At 39.4% G+C, this 19157-nt stretch overlaps 4 protein-coding genes across 4 annotated transcripts; 3 read left to right on the top strand and 1 right to left on the bottom strand.

The window, feature by feature from the left end:
- Positions 1-309: 309 nt before the first annotated feature.
- On the top strand, positions 310-2821 carry LOC104736615 (ent-kaurene oxidase, chloroplastic). The gene is given in 8 exon segments (XM_010456628.3): positions 310-385; positions 388-504; positions 681-841; positions 1050-1211; positions 1312-1452; positions 1533-1787; positions 1855-2211; positions 2326-2821. Coding segments are annotated over 8 exon segments (1572 nt in total). The 5' UTR covers positions 310-324; the 3' UTR covers positions 2644-2821.
- Positions 2822-2905: 84 nt separating this feature from the next.
- LOC104736616 (receptor-like protein 52) lies at positions 2906-5790 on the top strand. Its single transcript, XM_019235138.2, is given in 2 exon segments — positions 2906-5540; positions 5542-5790. Coding segments are annotated over 2 exon segments (2502 nt in total). The 5' UTR covers positions 2906-3131; the 3' UTR covers positions 5635-5790.
- A 3477-nt stretch (positions 5791-9267) lies between these two features.
- LOC109128353 (putative F-box/kelch-repeat protein At1g61540) lies at positions 9268-12865 on the top strand. Its single transcript, XM_087480611.1, has 5 exons — positions 9268-9626; positions 11522-11751; positions 11817-11848; positions 11921-12174; positions 12552-12865. Exons 1-5 carry the CDS (start codon positions 9279-9281, stop codon positions 12762-12764), a joined length of 1077 nt encoding a protein of 358 aa, XP_087336737.1. The 5' UTR covers positions 9268-9278; the 3' UTR covers positions 12765-12865.
- A 4621-nt stretch (positions 12866-17486) lies between these two features.
- LOC147929439 (uncharacterized) lies at positions 17487-18254 on the bottom strand. Its single transcript, XM_087480612.1, has one exon. It carries the CDS (start codon positions 18252-18254, stop codon positions 17487-17489), a length of 768 nt encoding a protein of 255 aa, XP_087336738.1.
- Positions 18255-19157: the final 903 nt, after the last annotated feature.

The raw sequence follows: 19157 nt of genomic DNA on the forward strand, positions 1-19157 counted from the left end.
TTTTTTGGTGAATTATCTATATTAAACTTTGTTGATTAAAATACCCTCCTTTTACTATTATATTTGCTAAATGAAAATGATACCTATAAATTATGGATATTTTCTCCTTTTGTACTTTATGAGTCTATAACATTAATTTAATCATATCATGTCACTCATTTAAAATTTAGAAATTTGTTTGTGATAAGAATATAACATAAAAACTGATGCAGCATGAGGAGGATCATAGAACGGATAGATTTTGGTAAAATCCAAACAAAAAAAACTTTGCAAATGCCAATAAAGAGGAAAAATCCAATCTTTCCTTTCTCTTCACTATACAAAATGAATGCTTTACTTCATCATTGTCTTCTCTTAAATAACATCAACAACACACCATGGCCTTCTTCTCCATTCTCCTTGGTTTTGTTGTCTCCTCCTTCATCTTCGTCATCTTCTTCAAGAAACTACTCTCCTTCACCAGAAAGAACATGTCTGAGGTTTCTACTCTCCCCTCTGTTCCGGGTTCGTTATTTTTTCCCCCCGATTTTAAGTTATCTGGGTTTTGTGATTCATGGGTTTGGGTCTCTGATTGTTTGAATCACTAAAGTCTGAGACTTTTTATTTATTTATGTGATTAAGGAAGGATCACTTAAAAATTGGAACTTTAAGAACTTTATTGTTGTTTTTTATCTATGCAGTGGTGCCAGGGTTTCCGGTTATTGGGAACTTGCTGGAACTAAAAGAGAAGAAGCCTCACAAGACTTTCACTAGATGGTCAGAGGTTTATGGTCCTATCTACTCTATAAAGATGGGTTCTTCCTCTCTTATAGTTCTCAATTCAACTGAGACTGCCAAAGAGGTTAGCTTTATAGGTTTGATTGATAGGTTTGGAACCTGTTTACTGATATAAGCCTTACACTACTTATAATGATCAAGAGGTCCCTTAGTTATTGTTTATATGATACTAATCTGAACCGATTTGTTTATGTTGAAATCTGAGTTGATCCACTCTCTGATCACTGGAAGAGTTGAATGATAGGGTGTTCTTTATTGTGGTTTGTTTTCAGGCCATGGTTACTCGGTTTTCATCCATTTCAACAAGGAAGTTGTCAAAAGCGTTGACGGTCCTCACTTGTGACAAGTCTATGGTTGCTACAAGTGATTATGATGATTTCCACAAATTGGTGAAACGGTGTATCTTGAATGGCCTTTTGGGTGCTAATGCACAGGTGAATTAACAGTTCATTCATCCTGCTGCTTCTCCTTGATATACTTTTGTAGCAAACTGAATCAAAGTTTGTGTTGTGTTGATTTTTTTTTTTCTTGCAGAAACGAAAAAGACACTACAGAGATACCCTCATTGAGAATGTGTCTTCCAAGTTGCATGCCCACACGAGGGACTATCCACAAGAACCTGTAAACTTCAGGGCTATATTTGAGCATGAGCTTTTCGGAGTGGCCTTAAAGCAAGTGAGTATTTGTTCAGAAAACTCACTTTACTATTATTTGTGCGGTCACACGAAGATATGAATGTTGTGTCTTTTCAACAGGCCTTTGGGAAAGATGTAGAGTCCATTTACGTTAAGGAACTCGGTGTGACTTTGTCTAGAGACGAGATCTTCAAGATTTTAGTGCATGACATGATGGAGGGTGCAATTGATGTTGATTGGAGAGACTTCTTCCCATACTTAAAATGGATTCCGAATAAAAGTTTCGAAACAAGAATCCAGCAAATGCATAAACGTAGACTCGCTGTAATGAATGCTCTTATTCAAGATCGACTGAAACAGAATGATTCGGAAACGGTATGTTTTGTTCAACTGTCTTCCTTTATTTACTCACTCCTCTGATCTGATCCCTACTCAGAAACAGGATGATGATTGCTATCTCAACTACTTGATGTCGGAAGCCAAAACACTAACCATGGAGCAAATTGCAATCTTGGTTTGGGAGACAATTATTGAGACAGCTGACACTACTTTGGTCACAACTGAATGGGCGATCTATGAGCTCGCAAAGCATCCAAGTGTCCAAGATCTTCTGTGTAAAGAAATCCAAAATGTCTGCGGAGGAGAAACTATCAAAGAAGAGCAATTGCCTCAAGTTCCTTATCTCAATGGAGTCTTCCATGAAACACTTAGGAAATACAGTCCAGCTCCTCTAGTTCCCATTCGCTATGCCCACGAGGATACCCAAATCGGAGGATATCATGTCCCTGCAGGAAGTGAGGTATATTCTCATCTTCACGAAATCCCTCACTAGGGGTGATCAGCAAAAGTCTTGTAACACCTATTACATTTGAAGTTCATTTACAAAGTCTAGTTTTGGAATCTTGACGTGTAGATAGCAATAAACATATATGGATGCAACATGGACAAGAAGCGTTGGGAGAGACCAGAGGAGTGGTTGCCGGAGAGGTTTCTAGATAATGGAAAATACGAATCGTCGGATCTTCACAAGACAATGGCGTTTGGAGCGGGGAAGAGGGTTTGCGCTGGTGCACTTCAAGCATCTCTCATGGCAGGCATTGCCATTGGGAGATTAGTTCAAGAATTTGAATGGAAGCTTAGAGACGGCGAAGAAGAGAATGTGGATACTTATGGCTTGACCTCTCAGAAGCTATATCCTCTGATGGCTATTATCAATCCAAGACGTTCTTAAGAAACGATGCTCTTCTTTCTTTTATTAGGTTTACTTTTGTCTGTCGAATGATCTGTCTATATATCGTTCTACCCTTTTGGGCTGGACTTTTCTTTTTTTGGTCACTGGTTTGAGTTCGGATGTTGATGCAGTTAATGGTGTATACAACATATAATGTTATCCCTCATGTCGTATGGCATCTCTTGGTTGTTAGTGAATAAGTAGGAAGAGAAAATTGAGTGCCAGCTTTACACAAATGTCCAACATTATACTATTGGCTTAGAAAAGAGAAAGACTATATAGATTGGAGATGTCATGGGTTTGATAGTAACGGCTCAAATCTAGTGGATGACTTCACCTAATGCAAACAAACCTCTCTATAAAAAGTTTTCAAACTTGTTTTATCAAAAAAAGTTTCCAAATTCGTAACCTTTTCATACGTTTACCAGTCAAACTCGGTTGCGGAAATTTCCCTCGGCCAAAAACTCAACCAACCAAAACTTTCTAGAATGACTCTTTTACCCTTACTCATTCTTTTCTTCTTCCTCGCCTCAATACCCGTATCTGTCTTTTGCCAAATCAACGACCGGTCAACGCTACTAAACCTGAAACGCGTTCTCCGCGACCCACCGTCTCTCCGGCTATGGAACGACACATCTTCACCGTGCAACTGGCCGGAGATCACTTGCACCGCTGGAAACGTTACCGAGATTAATTTCCAGAACCAGAACTTTACCGGGACAGTTCCGACGACGATTTGCGATTTCCCGAATCTCAAATCCCTAAATTTGTCGTTTAATTTTTTCTCCGGTGAGTTTCCAACGATTCTTTACAACTGCACAAAGCTTACATATCTCGATCTCTCTCAGAACTACTTCAACGGCTCGCTCCCCGACGACATCAACCGTCTCTCACCGGAACTTAAGTATCTCGACCTCGCGGCTAACTCCTTCGCCGGAGATATCCCAAAAAACATCGGACGACTTTCGAAGCTCAAGGTATTGAATCTGTACCAGAGCGAATACGACGGCACGTTCCCGCCGGAGATCGGAGACTTGTTCGAGCTCGAAGAACTTCAATTAGCGTTAAACGATAAATTTACTCCGGCGAAGCTTCCGACGGAGTTTGGGAAACTGAAGAAACTCAAGTACATGTGGTTATCGGAGATGAACCTGATCGGAGAAATCTCAGCCGTTGATTTCGAAAACATGACGGATCTTATTCACGTTGACTTATCGGTCAATAATTTAACGGGTCGGATCCCAGATGGTTTATTCGGGTTGAAGAATCTCACTAATCTTTATCTCTACGCTAATGATCTAACCGGAGAGATCCCCAAATCTATCTCGGCGGTTAACATGGTAATGCTTGATCTCTCTGTTAATAATTTAACCGGTTCGATTCCGGTATCAATCGGAAATCTAAAGAAATTAGAGCTTTTGAGCTTGTACAACAACGAGTTAACCGGGGAAATTCCACCGGTTATCGGAAAATTACCGGAATTAAAGGACTTGCTGATCTTTAGCAACAAATTAACCGGAGAAATACCGGCGGAGATTGGGTTAAATCAGAAGCTGGAGCGGTTTAGAGTTTCAGAGAATCAGTTAACCGGGAAGTTACCGGAGAATTTGTGTAACGGAGGTAAGCTTCAAGATGTGATTGTGTTCTCGAACAATCTCACCGGAGAAATCCCGGAGTCTCTCGGAGGTTGTGAGACACTCTTGAAGGTTCAGTTACAGAACAATGGCTTCTCCGGCTCAATAGACATTTCCACCGACAAAATCAAAGGTCAAGTTCCTGACCGGTTATGGTTGCTACTAAATTTGGAGTACGTGAATCTTTCCAACAACACTTTCACTGGAAAGATTCCATATTTTATATGTGAGTGGCGCTCTCTAATCGTTCTCGATTTATCTACCAACAAATTCAATGGTTCAATCCCTCGTTGCATGGGAAATTTAAGTACTCTAAAAGTTTTAAATCTTAGAAAAAATCATCTTAGTGGAAGTGTTCCAGAGAATATATCTACAAGTGTAACATCGCTTGACATTGGTCATAACCAACTCGTGGGAAAGCTTCCAAGATCTTTGGTCCGCATATCTTCTCTTGAAGTTCTCAATGTGGAGGGCAACAAAATCAGTGACACATTTCCTTTTTGGTTAGGTTCTCTACGAGAGCTACAAATTCTTGTCCTTCGCTCCAATGCATTTCATGGATCGATACATCAAACCGGATATTCTAAGTTGCGAATCATCGACCTATCCCGTAATCACTTCAATGCAACTTTGCCACTAAATTTTTTTGTCAATTGGACTGCAATGTTCTCACTTGGAAATACTAGAGATCAGTACATGGGCACAAACTATTACAGTGATTCAATAGTTGTGATGAATAAAGGCATAGAAATGGAGATGGTACGTATCCTAACAATCTTTACTGCAATTGACTTTTCTGGCAACAAATTTGAAGGAGAGATTCCAAGGTCCATTGGTCTACTAAAAGAGCTTCATGTGCTAAACTTGTCAAACAATGGTTTCACTGGCCACATCCCATCATCAATGGGAAACCTGAGAGAGCTGGAATCACTAGATGTTTCTCAAAATAAGCTTTCAGGAGAAATTCCACAAGAGCTAGGGAACCTTTCATACCTTGCGTACATGAACTTCTCTCATAACCAATTTGCAGGTCTAGTACCAGGGGGCACTCAGTTTCAAACACAACCTTGCTCATCTTTCGCGAACAACCCGGGACTCGTTGGCCTTTCACTTAAAATAGTTTGTGTAGAAATCCACGAGAAAACATCGCAACAATACGAAATGCCAGAGCTTGGAGAAGATGAAGAAGATGTGATAAATTGGACAGCAGCCGCAGTTGGACTCATACTTGGTATTGCCTTTGGATTGACGATGGGATATATTACTGGTTTCCTATAAACCAGAGCTGCTCATGAACCCTGGCCGAAACAAGCACATAAGCACAGAGCACCACAACTCATTAGAGTCAGAGCTATAAGGGCATCTTTATCGGGGGAACACTTTTTGGTGTTCTTAGAGTAAAAATATTATGAAAATAATGTAAGATCATTAGTTTAGATCTTTTGTTAAGAAGTTTGTTATTGGAAGAACATGTTTAAGCTCATAAGATTTAATAATATAACAATCTTAAACATATTACATTTATAAAACCTTTTAAAATAACATTTAAATTGCAAACTTATAAAACTTTTACTAAAATTCAAAATACAATACCAAAATTTTATGAAACAAAAAAAACATTAAAGATAAAAAAAACAAACAAACCAACAAACATATTACTTAATTAAAGCACACAAACATTTTATTTAATTAATACATAGTTTAATGTCCAAATTTATTCCATATATTCTCAACCAAATCCTCTTTTAATTTGTGAAAAATTGTTTGCAAAAAATTGTATCCATTCACAGCTTGCCACATCAGCTTAGAACTGAGCCAAAATCAGTTCTACATCAAGAACAAAAAAAGTGTTTTAAGAGCACTGTTTAATATATTTATCATTTTATTGGGCTAAGAACACCCCTCATGTTCTCCCTATAAAGATGACTTAATGTGCCGAGGCTATATTTAATAAATAATATAGTCTGAATTTATAAAAACTGTAAATTAATGTATCAATTTAGTTGACCAAAAAAAAATGTATCGATTTCAATTCCAATTTTAGAAACTTAAAGTCAATATTATTAGTGAAATCGCTCATATTACTATTTTACTATTTTTGTTTTTCAGTTTATACTCTTTATCAAATCAGAACTAGTAATTTATTGATTTGTAATTTGTGTTTTTTTTCTTTGAAGACTTAATAATAGGCTAATTTTTTTACTAAAATTATTAAAATGACCAAATCTTATTAAATTAAGAGATAATTGACCAGAAAATCTTTAAGCAATTATTTTTTCGTTTTTTTCCTCAAAATAAAAATCTAACCTTTTGTGTAAGTTAACAATCTTACTTTTGTGAAAAAGGAGTAATAGGGGTAGGCATGACCAAAATTAAACCATGATCGTATTTCAGACCGTAACCGGGTAGTATCCAAATCGTAACCAGACCATAACATATAAAACCTGTGACTGTTAACCATAAATATAAGATTAAATTATATTAACCTTAACTGTTAATTAACCGTAACCATATCAAAACTGTTGGTTAACCGCATAGTTAAACCGTAATTCGTTAACCGTAACCGTTGAAAATTAATAATAAAATATATTAATAATTATTTATTTAATATTAGTTATATGATATATAGAAATATGAGTACACTAAAAGAACATATTAATTATAAATAAATAATATCAATTATTTTATATTATCAAATAATATCAACCGTATCATATTATCAAATAACTGTAACCATATATAATCGTAACCGCTTCAACTGGAACCATATTTAACCAAAACCGTTTAACAGTTTATTTAATAGTTACGGTTAAGGTTAAACAAAATTTCTAATTGTAACCAATGATTAATAAACCGTAATTGTGATAACTGTACCCGCGGTCATACCTAAATAGGGGTAAAATTTTGTTATTTACTTTTTTTATGAGTGTAAAATGGACATTAAAAGCTTTGCAAATTTTTGAAGTAAAATTCTGATTTCTTTTTACCAATTTTTTCTTAAATTAAAATTATCCATGATAAACTAGGTCTTTTATGAATGAAATGTAAAAAAAAAAATCATTCTAAACTAAGAAACATATTTTTCCTTAAAATAAAAAACATCAAAAGGTTAGCTTCCCTCTTCTCTATGTAGAATCAGCAAGTTCATCTTTTTGTTTTCAGTCTCTATGGTTATGTTCTAATTTGGCTTGTCTTGCTGGTAATCTGTTTTTTTTTTTCCTTTCTCTTGTTTTCTTTCTTCTTTTTGCAGTTTTGTGGTTTATTAACTTTTTCTGAATATTTCCAAATTCATTCCAATACTTATTAATGTTTCTTTCTTTTTATTTTGAAATCTAATGAATCCAAAAACGGTCCAATACTTCTCTATGTAGAATCAAGGAGAGTTACACAACCACCAGTCCAATTTCTTCTTTACAACTTCTCAGTATATTTTGGTATAAACCCTTCAAAATATTTACATTTTGGAGGAACTTGCATCACACACAACCCAATAGGTCTACATATGCATGACCATGATTACAGTTATCACTGTTACGGTTAATTAACCACCGGTTACGGTTAGAAATTTTGTTTAACTTTAACCATAACCGTTTAATAAATGGTTAAACGGTTACGGTTAAATAAGGTCCCGATTGAAGCGGTTACAGTTATATACGGTTACGGTTATTTGATAATATAATACGGTTGATATTATTTGATGATATAATATAATTGATATATTTATTTATAATTAATATGTTTTTTTAGTGTACTCATATTTCTTCGTATCATATGATTCATATTAAATAAATAATTGTTATTATATTTTACTATGTTTTTGAAACGGTTACGATTAACAAATTACGGTTTAACTATGCGGTTAACCAACAATTTTGATATGGTTACAGTTAATTAACGGTTATGGTTAATATAATTTAACCATATATTTACGGTTAACGGTTACGGTTTTAAACCATTTATACGGTTATGGTCTGGTTACGGTTCAGATATGATCCGGTTCTGATCCGAAATACGGTTACAGTTTAATTTTGGTCATGCCTAGGTCCATATAGGCACATACACCATACCAAGCACATGAGTTCGCTGGAGCCTCAAAGCTCAATTCATGAAGCCCTTCTATCAACTCCCTGGACGCAATCACAAGACCCAAACACCTAAGAGAACATCACCCTAACTCTTTGGAACCGTAACTCTGATTCAGGCATTTCATTGAACATCTTCAGTGCATAATCCACAAGCGATAAGAGTACACATTTTTACTGTTTTAGGACTGTAGATTGAGTGAATCAACCCATTCGACATTGAGAGGAAGCAGACGGAACTTTCCGACGGGAACGTTCGGTCTAAAACAGAGTGTTTCCGGTGATCCGGCTTTGTCACTCCCTCTCAGAGCGACACAAGTAACTCCAGTGATACACTGGTGGATAGTTTTTCATATAGACCCCTAACAAATTTTAATATTTAATATTAACTCCAGACCTTTTTTAATTGGTTTTCAGCCAAAGATTTTTAAAAAGGACGTGTTTTTTAGGGCATCATTAGTGAGGGTTGCTCATGTAATTGCTCTAAATAAAATAAAATAAATAAGAAGAGAGAGAACAGAAAATAAAGAGAATCGTTGCTTGTGGGAGGAACTTGAGAACGGTTTCTAAGTCTAAACTAGACATGTGTCAAATGATCAATGGTACACATAATAAAAAATAAATAAAAAAGAAAAGTGTGTAATAAAAATATATATTTTTTTTAGTTTTCTGAGAAACATTTAACTATTCCTCCACTAAATGGTCTAAAGGAAAAATGCCCATTATTTGCCTAGATAGTGGTTGGTTTTTTTGAGAACGTAAAAGCTCATGTGTCCGATAACTCTGGAATCAAGGGAAACCCTAAAACTTCCTTTTATTCTTCTCCTGTGAATTTTAAATCACTAAAGTTTTGCCCTCATGTCTTCCAAATCTAGATCTTCCGCCGCCGTGAAGGGCGAGATGTAAAAGAAAGAAGAAGATGTCGTCTCCGTCTCCGGTGACAGAAGAGGAGACCTCGATCCTGTCACTTCCTAATGACTTTCTGTTCAAATGCTTCGCACGGGTCTCTAGATTGTACTATCCAACTCTCTCCCTCGTTCGCAAAACTTTCCAATCCATTGTTGCTTCATCGGAACTTTACGAAACCCGATTACGTTTAAACCGTACCGGGAAATGTCTCTATCTTGGCATGACCTTCTCTTTCGACCTTAACACACATTGGTTCACTCTCTACCGGAAACCTAATAAAAACATAGCCGACAAGTCAAGTGGCTATCATCTTGACCAAGTTCCGTCTCCCAATTGTTTGCTTCTTGGGGATCGTCGAGTGTCATAGCTAGGGATGTCAAACGGGCATGCCCGCGCCCAAACGGACTGTCCATCACGGTCCCGTATTTTCAGTGATCCACCGCGGGCAGATCAGCCACGGGCGGCGGGCGACGTATCAATGCCCACGCCCGCTCCGCTTAGCTTTGCGGACTAACGGGCATGTTCTTCTTCTCCTCCACCAAGCTCCATATGACCGTACCTATGTCGTGAACAACATATATGCAGCTATCAACTATGTAAAAGCTATGATGCATTTGAATAATGTGATGTCCAGAACATTGAGACACCTTCTGCGGATTAACATCAATATAGCAAAACAAGTAGAACCATAAACAACAAATGAAGATGTTTAAACTGAAATTTGAATCAATTAAATAGTAAACAGAAAAATAAATCAAAACCACTGGAGAGCAGATAGTATTGCCTCTATTCCAGCCAATGGTAAGCCCATAACCTCATCATGAAACATGTAGAAGTTAGTAACACATGAATCCAAAGAATTATATAAGACTCGACTAAATGAATTTCAACACCACTAGAGAGTCATACATGGTAATATCCTTGTAACGGGAGGCAAGGAACTGCTTTGCTGCATCGGTTAGAGGTTGGATGCTTCAGTAGTCTACTACAATACCTCATGCAGGAGGCAACCTCAAACTTGTCAGCAGCCATAAGCACGTCTAATAAAGCAGGTGTTGTTGTCACACTTAGAGAGCTGCTATACATAAAGTTCAAAAGCTCCATCAAAGCACCTTCCTCTGCCATACACATAAAAGCATAGCATACACATCAAAACAGTGTCCAATGTTCATGCCTGAAACTAATTACATAGCAGAAAATGATTTTTTTCATTTTTTGTATGTGTGAGTGTGTTGATAGCCTAATTAACAATAGACTAAGACAAACCAAGAGCATAGAGATCATCACAACTCTGTGAAACAGAAACCAAATTTACACAACACAGCTTATGAATAACATACAAATTATGTGATGCAACAAAAAAACATACCTCAGCAGAAACTGTGTAAGCTATGTTCTTGTCAATAATATCAGAAAACAACGAAAGATCAAAGCACAAGAAACAAAAACTGTTTCGATTCTGATGATATAAATTATAAAGAGAGAAACTCATGGATACCTTTAGCATTTCTTGTGTTTTGCAAAGTGGAAAAACCACTTTCTCGAGATTTCTTCATTATAGAACCTTTTTTAACACAAAGACATCCAAAAAAACAAACGAATTAAAGTAATGTAAACATCTTTAAGCTTGATATCTCCATCAATGTAATCTAAAAATTAAACTATATGTTCTAAAACATCAAAATACAACTAAGAACTCTAATAAACTCATACCCAAAAATCTAAAAATCAAGACTTCAAACAAAAAACCCGATGGATTCGTAATTCTCACCAAGTTCACAAATTTACAATAACGATGTAATAAAAACAGAGTTTCTACCATATATGGAATTGGAACTGCAAATCCCAGCTAAATGATGATTGATGAAGAAAGCTCTTAATTTTGAAGCCGATTCAATTGAAAGCTAAAAGTTTTAAGGCAAAAAGATTCAAAACTGTACCGAGATTGATATGCCGATACCATTCAAATTTAACATCTGCTTCAATCGGAGTTCTCGTCACTACCGCTTGTGAACCGACATGGATCTCCTCTGCTCTCCGTGAATTTCCTCCTCTCTCAAAGGCTAGCCGAGAAGCCTACGATGTTGGCAATTTTTGACCACCCGCATGACTGCGGTCGTGAGCGGACAAAGTCCGCTTGACCCGCAAACGAAACGGGCCGAGTCCGCAAGACCCGCCAATTTTTGGGCATGAAATTAAGGGCCCATGCCCGATCCGCTATGATACTTAAATGGCCATGCTCGTGGACCTTAGGCCCAATTGACACCCCTACTCATAGCCGATGGTTCTAATATCTACAAAATCGGCGGTGCTAAATCTTATAGATTCAAATTCGGAAAGAGGCGCCATTCTTCTTCTGTCTCTGTCTTGGATTGTCGGACTCACATATGGAGTTCGGCTCCAAGAATGCAATTGGCCAGGAGCTCTTCCTCCACTGTGAGCTTAGTTGATGGTAAGATATATGTAGCTGATAGATTGAAGATGTAATCTCCGAATATATTTCTGTATCCGTATACAAAGAGAACGCCTAGAGCATCATATTCTCTAGATCGTCTCTCTCAAATTCTCACGCAGGAGAAAGTCATACACCAAATACATGAATGTTCTAGAATGATTAAATGAAAGCTTTATACTATTCTGCAACCGAGTAAGTTGCTAAAATATTTTCTTCCTTTCAAAGTAATATCTTTAACGGCCTTCACGACCCACGTGACGTCTTCCTTTGCACGTACACTCGGTGTAGCTTATCAGTAGCAGGAGGCTTCGAAGACTCCAATTTCTCGAACTGGATTGAAGTGTATGATCCAATGACCAAAAGTTGGGGATCCGTGAAGAACCATTGTTTCATGGACATATTCGATGAATATCAAATTATAATTGTAGTCAAAACTCAAAAGCTTAGGTCTTGAAGGAAAACTATACATGTTTGGGGAACAATATAGGGTTTACAGGAATGGAGTCATTGAGAGAAAGGGAGATCCTACCTCCAATACGAGAGGGAATCGCACGAAAGGAACAAACTCAACTTCAAGCTCTGTAGTTGTTGTTTTATCCCCCTATCTAACAAGGTACGTGGAACAATATAGGAGAGGATAGGCACATGTGTCGTGCAATAGACTCTAGGTCTTGCATAACCTCTAGTTTTTGTGTGGTAGACAACGTCTTGTTCATTTGGGATAAGGAAGTGTTCCAATGGTATGACTTAAGGTAAAATTATGGAAGGAATTGAAGGGCATTAAAGGGACGCGCGTTACCAGCTGGTGTACGTGACCGTGAGTAGCAGATTAATACGATTTGGTGTGCTAAGATATCGGTTTTATGGGAAGAGTGTCTGCCTTGTCAGCAGCAGATTAATACGATTTGGTGTGCTAAGATTAGTTTTGAAAAGCGTGATGGAGATGAGATTTGGGGGAAGGTTGAGTGGTTTGATGATGTGCTTAGTGTTCACTCTTCTGGTTCCTTGCTCTATGCCGCTGCTGTTTCTGCTGTTGTTTGATGAATTGACTACTCATGAGATTACGCTTTGAACGCCTTTACGCGGTTGGTTTCACTTTGTTTTATTTGCGTTTTCTTTTTTGGTGTTTCCTTTCTATTAGTATATGAGTATGACTATGATATGAACGATTGTTTTTTCATGGTTTTAGCAGAATGCAATTTTTCATTGTTTTAAAGTTCTAAAACATATGGGTTAACGCTTGTAGGCGAGCTAGCTCATTTTGATTAGGACACTTTTCTTGTCTTGCACACATTAACGATTAATTATGGTTCTCCGAGAGAATAATGTCTAAAACAAGATATAGTACATACATAGTTATCTATATTAACATTTTTGAAGTACATTTTGTGTTATTCCCTTTTAGTTATAGTTATTTAAAAAATTTATTTACAATCTTAATCCCCATAAAATTTCCCAAAATAACAATAACATCATATTTTGTATACTTAATATTTTACATTCCATTTTTTTTTTTGGTAATGGACAGGGGTTCAACCCCTGCAATTTATTAAATAAAACCAAAACAATCAAACACGGATGAGCCGCGGAACCATAGTTCCTCGACCATCATTGTTCACAACAGACTCTAAACTTAGCAGACACAACTCCAAAAACTGAAAACCTACAGGCAAAGTAAACACATAGCAAGATAAACCATCCGCAAGACGGTTCGCCTCTCTATACACATGAGATATATGGACTATCCAGTCGCTCGATAAAAAGCCATGGCACAAGCGTACCATGAAAGACAACGGATGAGCATCCTCAATCCTTGTCTTCAAAAATCCCACCACCAACTCTGAATCTACCTCCAACTCCAACCGGGTGATCCTCTTTCTCCATGCAATCAAGAGCCCATAATAGACACCCCATAATTCTGCTAAGGTGGCCGAACATACTCCAATGTTCAACACAAATCCCCCACACCAATGTCCACTCTCATCTCGTAGCACACCTCCAGCCGTAGCCAAACCCGGGTTCCCTTGCGAAGCTCCATCAGTGTTCCGCCGCATCCAACCCTCCCCAGGCGGTTTCCAACCAATCATTCGAACTTCTTTGCTTTGTCCGACCGTGTCTCCTCGTAACACCTGATGAGCCTTCCAAACCTCAGCAGCAACTTCTCTCACAAATTTAATTCTATCCCTGCATTTGCCAACTGGTCCAAACACATATCCACACCGCCATTTCCATGCCCAAAAATCCCCATAACAAACATCGTTGGCCATGAACACGTCGTTCCCAAAGTCACATTCGTCTCTCCTAAGTTCTCATATAACCATTCCAGCACTGAACTACTAAAGAAAGTTTGTCTCCTCCGTACAGGCACAAGTCGGTTCCAAATACTTACAATAGAAGGACAATCCCGTAAAGCATGGAGAATAGTTTCATCTCCCCCCGTACACAACTGACACACCCTTAAGTCCCCAAGATGTCTTCGACATCTCTCCACATTTGTCATGATAACTTGGTGTGCCACCAACCAAATAAAAGCACGAACTCGTTCCGGAGCAGTCACACTCCACACTCGATCAAAAAAGCTTCCCATGTGCTGTTTGGGGACCTGTGACCCTGTTAACAATGTGTATGCAGACTTAACTGTAACGCGTCCATCCTCTGTTCCACTCCACGATAGTCTGTCTGACTTCCCAGTGACATTGTCCACTACTACCGCTGCAAGCTCCAGACGTATAGGCTGAGGTACACAAGGCATTATACTGGCAAGGTTCCAACCCACTCCATCACTCCATAAATCCTTTACTCGTATCCTTTCAAAGCCAATAGGGAGATCCATGGTAGCTCTATTCATTAGTGGTTCCTTCGAACCGTATGTCCCTTCCATTCCCAAGGCTCCAACTCTTCCTAGGTACAACTACTTCGATTAAAATAGACTTCACACTCCGCCAAGTAGATGATCCAAGACGTTTTGCATTCAACCAAGTCAAATCCCTGATGTCTCCCACTCTATACTTGCTATGCAGAATGCTTGCCAACAAACTTGTACAATCATGTAGTAACCTCCAACCCAATTTTGCCAATAAGACCTTATTCACATCTTTGGACACCCTTATACCCAGTTCACCCTCTCGCCTCGGTGAGCAAACTCGATCCTAGAAAATTAAGTGTGTTTTCCTTTTTCAGGTGTAGACCCCCATATGAAGTCCCTCATTGCTTTATCCAACCCATTCAACACCAATCTCGGCAGAGCTATTGTACTCATCGTATGCACAGGTATAGATGCTAAAACTGATTTTGTTAAAGTAATCCTCCGTGCAAAGCTCAGAAAACGACCTCTCCATCCTGTTAATCGAGATGACACTTTCTCAAGCACATCTCCAAATGTCTCCTTATTTATTCTCTTATCAAGCACAAGCATTCCTAGATATTTCCTCAGGTCCATCGTTTCCCTTATCCCACTTTCATCACTTATCAAACTTCCCAACTTTCGTGATACATTAGTGGAGAATTTTTTTTTGGATTTCTCCAAACTTACTTTCTGACCAGATGCAGTACAGAACCTCTCCAACACCCTCCTAATAACTCGGATTTGAGAAATTGATGCTTCAGCAAACAAAATTAAATCATTAGCAAAACAGACATGTAAGAGCTGGGGTCCTCCTCGAGACAAGCATATAGGTTTCCATTCCTTGTTAGTCGTCGCACTATCCACCAACTGGCACAATCGTTCCATACACAAAACAAAGAGATAAGGTGATAAAGGGTCACCTTGTCGAAGTCCCCTAGATGGTGTAAATGTCGTACTTCTCTCTCCATTCCAAAGAATTGACATTGAGGGACCCTTAACACACTGTAGAATCAAATATACCTAGTGCTTTTCCAAGCCAGCTGCTTGTAAAGTGTCCTCCAAGAAGTCCCACCTGATACGGTCATATGCTTTCTCTAAATCAAGTTTGAGAAGCATCCACCCTTTCTTCCCCTTCTTCCTCCGCATAGAATGTACAGCCTCTTGTACTACGACCATGTTATCTGTACTCAACCTCCCTGGTATGAAACTCGACTGTGCTGGCCCAATCAGTTTTCCAATGATACACTTAAGTCGCAGTACCAATGCCTTCGTTAGAGTCTTAAATAACACATTACAAAGACTGATTGGACGAAATTGAGTTAACTTCTCAGGTTTGGTCACTTTTGCAATGAGAACAACCAAAACATCATTTATACTTGGTGGTAGAGTTCCAGACTCAAAGAACTCCAACGCAAACTTTATCACTGACTCACCAACTACATCCCAGCATTCTTGATAGAACACGGGCTGAAAACCGTAAGGACCTGGCGCTTTAAACCTCCCCATACTGCTTACTGACGCCACCACCTCCTTTGCTAGAATAGGCTTGTTCAGTGCCACTTTCTCCTCCCGTGTGAGTGTAACAAAACCCCCAGTAGGTAACTTTTCAACTATCGCTGGGACATCCTCCATTGAGTAGAGTCGCTTATAATACTCCACAGTAAGAAGTTCCAATTTCTCCGAGGTCGAAACCCAAACATCATTCTCATTCCGCAACATATCAATCCGATTATGCCTTCGCCTTATTACCGTTGATGTGTGAAAATATGAAGTGTTCCTGTCACCGAGAGTAACCCATTTCTCTCTTGATTTTTGGAACCATAACACCTCTTCCTGCTCCAAGACTATATCAAACGATTTTAACAAGTCTTCTTCTTTCTGTATTAGCTCATCCGTCTGTTATAAGTCTAAGGTATCATGAACTGTCTTAATCTCACCAATCAGAGCTTCCTTTTTCTTCTGAATATCACCAAAAACGTCTCGATTCCACCTTTTAAGTGCATTCTGCAGTGCAGCCAACGCCTCCGGTGTCTTAATCCGACCATCCCGTGATGCCCCTAATAGTTCCTTAAAGCTAGGGTGCTTCAACCATGCTGCTTCAAATCTGAAAGGCCTACGTCTCAGATCACGGGTTACCACTGGGCACAACTGAACATACAAAGGAGAATGATCCGATGCAAGGAAAGGGAGATGCGTGACACACGCATTCTGCCATTTCAATCTCATCTGAGGACAACCCAACACTCTATCAAGTCGTTTTGCCACGAAATTACCTTCTGTCCTCCCTCTCTTCCATGTGAAGTGATTCCCACAAAACCCCAAATCAATCAAGGATAAACTATGGATCCAGTCACCAAACTCCAATGAGTACGACGACAGTCTCCCATTACCCACTGATCTCTCATCCACCCTAACTATTGTGTTAAAATCTACTCCAATCAATATTGGCTCCTCTAAATTGCTGATAATCCCACTCAGCTTCGCCCATAAGCCACTCCTTCGACTCGCTGATGGAGCTGCATAGACCACAATAACATTGATCACCTCGGAGTCTGATGATATCCTTACATGGATGAACTGGTCAGCCGACTCCACTACAACTAACTCTCCAATATTCGATCTCCACAATAGCCAAATGCCAACCCTCTGACCCTCTGCGTCTACTTGAAAAGACTGCTCAAACCCCAACCCATTGCAAATTTGAGCCGCTCTATCCCCAGCCGTGTGAGTTTCAAATAGTGCCACTAAATCAGTCCTATGCTTCTTCAACATATAACGGATTGCGCGTCGGAATGTGGGTTTATTCGCTCCTGGCAGTTCTACAATAGACAATTCATAAGAATTTGTAGAATCCAGCACCAAACTACCGGGGAAAACAGTCATGTTTCACCCGCAACTCCCCCACCCGCATCCGCTGCCTACGGCGGAGCCAAACCACTAACCAATCCACCACCGGTACAGAGATCACTATGTCCATTTGATGTCGGTATGACAATCGCCAGACTCTGATCCATAATCTGATCACTCGAATCAACTTCCTGATTTCGTGCATAAACCCCACCAGAGCTCACCATCTCTCGCGATTCCACACGAAGCCTTTTCCCATTCATGGAGATTCGTTCTTTCTCATTATTGTGCCCAAAAATTAATCCTCGCATGGGCCTGCAACTTGATGTAATCTTCTGATGAGGCCCATTGGGCTCACCACCTTTCCCCTTGATCGACCTCTTATAACTCGGTCCACCACGACTCCCGCCTTTTCCCTTCTCCAAATTCAAACCAACCAATCCCGGCTTGGCGTGGATAGCACTCCCACTATGATTCCCAAACCTTAGAGGATATTCATTCTCCTTATTTGGACCACCCAAATCAACAGTTTCCCTAACCTCACCCGATCCGACATCTTCCTCCAATCTTCCAAAACGGTTCAAAGTTTCCATATCCTGGCTATGCGTGATCTCCCAGAGATTTCCCTGCACATCATGGGTCTGAGAATTGACCACAGATTTTGCTGCAGCCGGAGACGTAGTCAACTGCGTAGTCAGTCGTCTTCCCTTCTGACCGACTACCATGTAGCCGTCGCCATGACTCGCATCCCTCTCAACCACTGGTTCTCTCTCTGTCACCACCTGAGTAGCTTCCTTCTCAACCACCGGTTCTCTCTCTCTCACCAAATGACCATACATGCCACCTAATGAACAAATTTTTGGTAGACCCTCATAAGCCACAAAAAATATGTCACCACTCACAACCAATGATCTCTTTAAAGGTTTGACAAATCCACCTCAACGCAAATCCTGGCAAAACGAGCCCTCTCAAAGTTAGTAGTATTCGCATCTATTCGAATCGGCTTCGCCAACCCCCGTGCAATAGCCAAAAGGATAGATCTATGATAATACGTCAGTGGCAGATTGGACAGACGAATCCATACCGGTGTTCTCACAATATCATCTTTTACCAGATCGAACCTGGGAGACCAAGCTTGCACTAACAAGCAGTGATCAAACACCCGCCATGGTCCTCCTGTTAGAGCTGCCAGATACACCTACTCCAGATCAAAACGGATCATGAAATATTGGCGGGGTAGGTCCATAACGAACATAGCCCCTTGTGGCTTCCACATCTCCCGGAGGTTCCGACTCAGAACTGCTAATGGGACATGACTCCACAGAACCTTCACTATCATACAGTTTTTCCATAATCCCTTCATCGCTTCAATCACGTCCTCTCCAATCGTGATGACCGGTTCCCCTGCCTCCCCATCTGGGAACTCCAATCTAACCCTCTCTATTACAAACACATCATCTAACACACTTTCCGGCGAAGGAGTTCCCCCGACAACACTCCCTTTCACCTTAGCCACCCATGACTCTGAACTATTCGGAGGATCCCCGGGAGGCCTCCCCTTCTCACCAATCTCCATCATACTCACCTCATGTCCTTCATCCCCCGCCGTTCCCTTCTCACCAATCTCCATCTCAAATTCAGAAAAGTTATGTGAGATTCCTAGTAAGTTAATTAATTAAAACTCTTTTTACATTCCATTTTTAACACAATATTGCAATTAATATTTTATGGAAAGAGAAACT

The sequence above is a fragment of the Camelina sativa genome, chromosome 13, assembly GCF_030686135.1.
Source record: "Camelina sativa cultivar CO46 ecotype springtype chromosome 13, ASM3068613v1".
Classification (NCBI taxonomy): domain Eukaryota; kingdom Viridiplantae; phylum Streptophyta; class Magnoliopsida; order Brassicales; family Brassicaceae; genus Camelina; species Camelina sativa.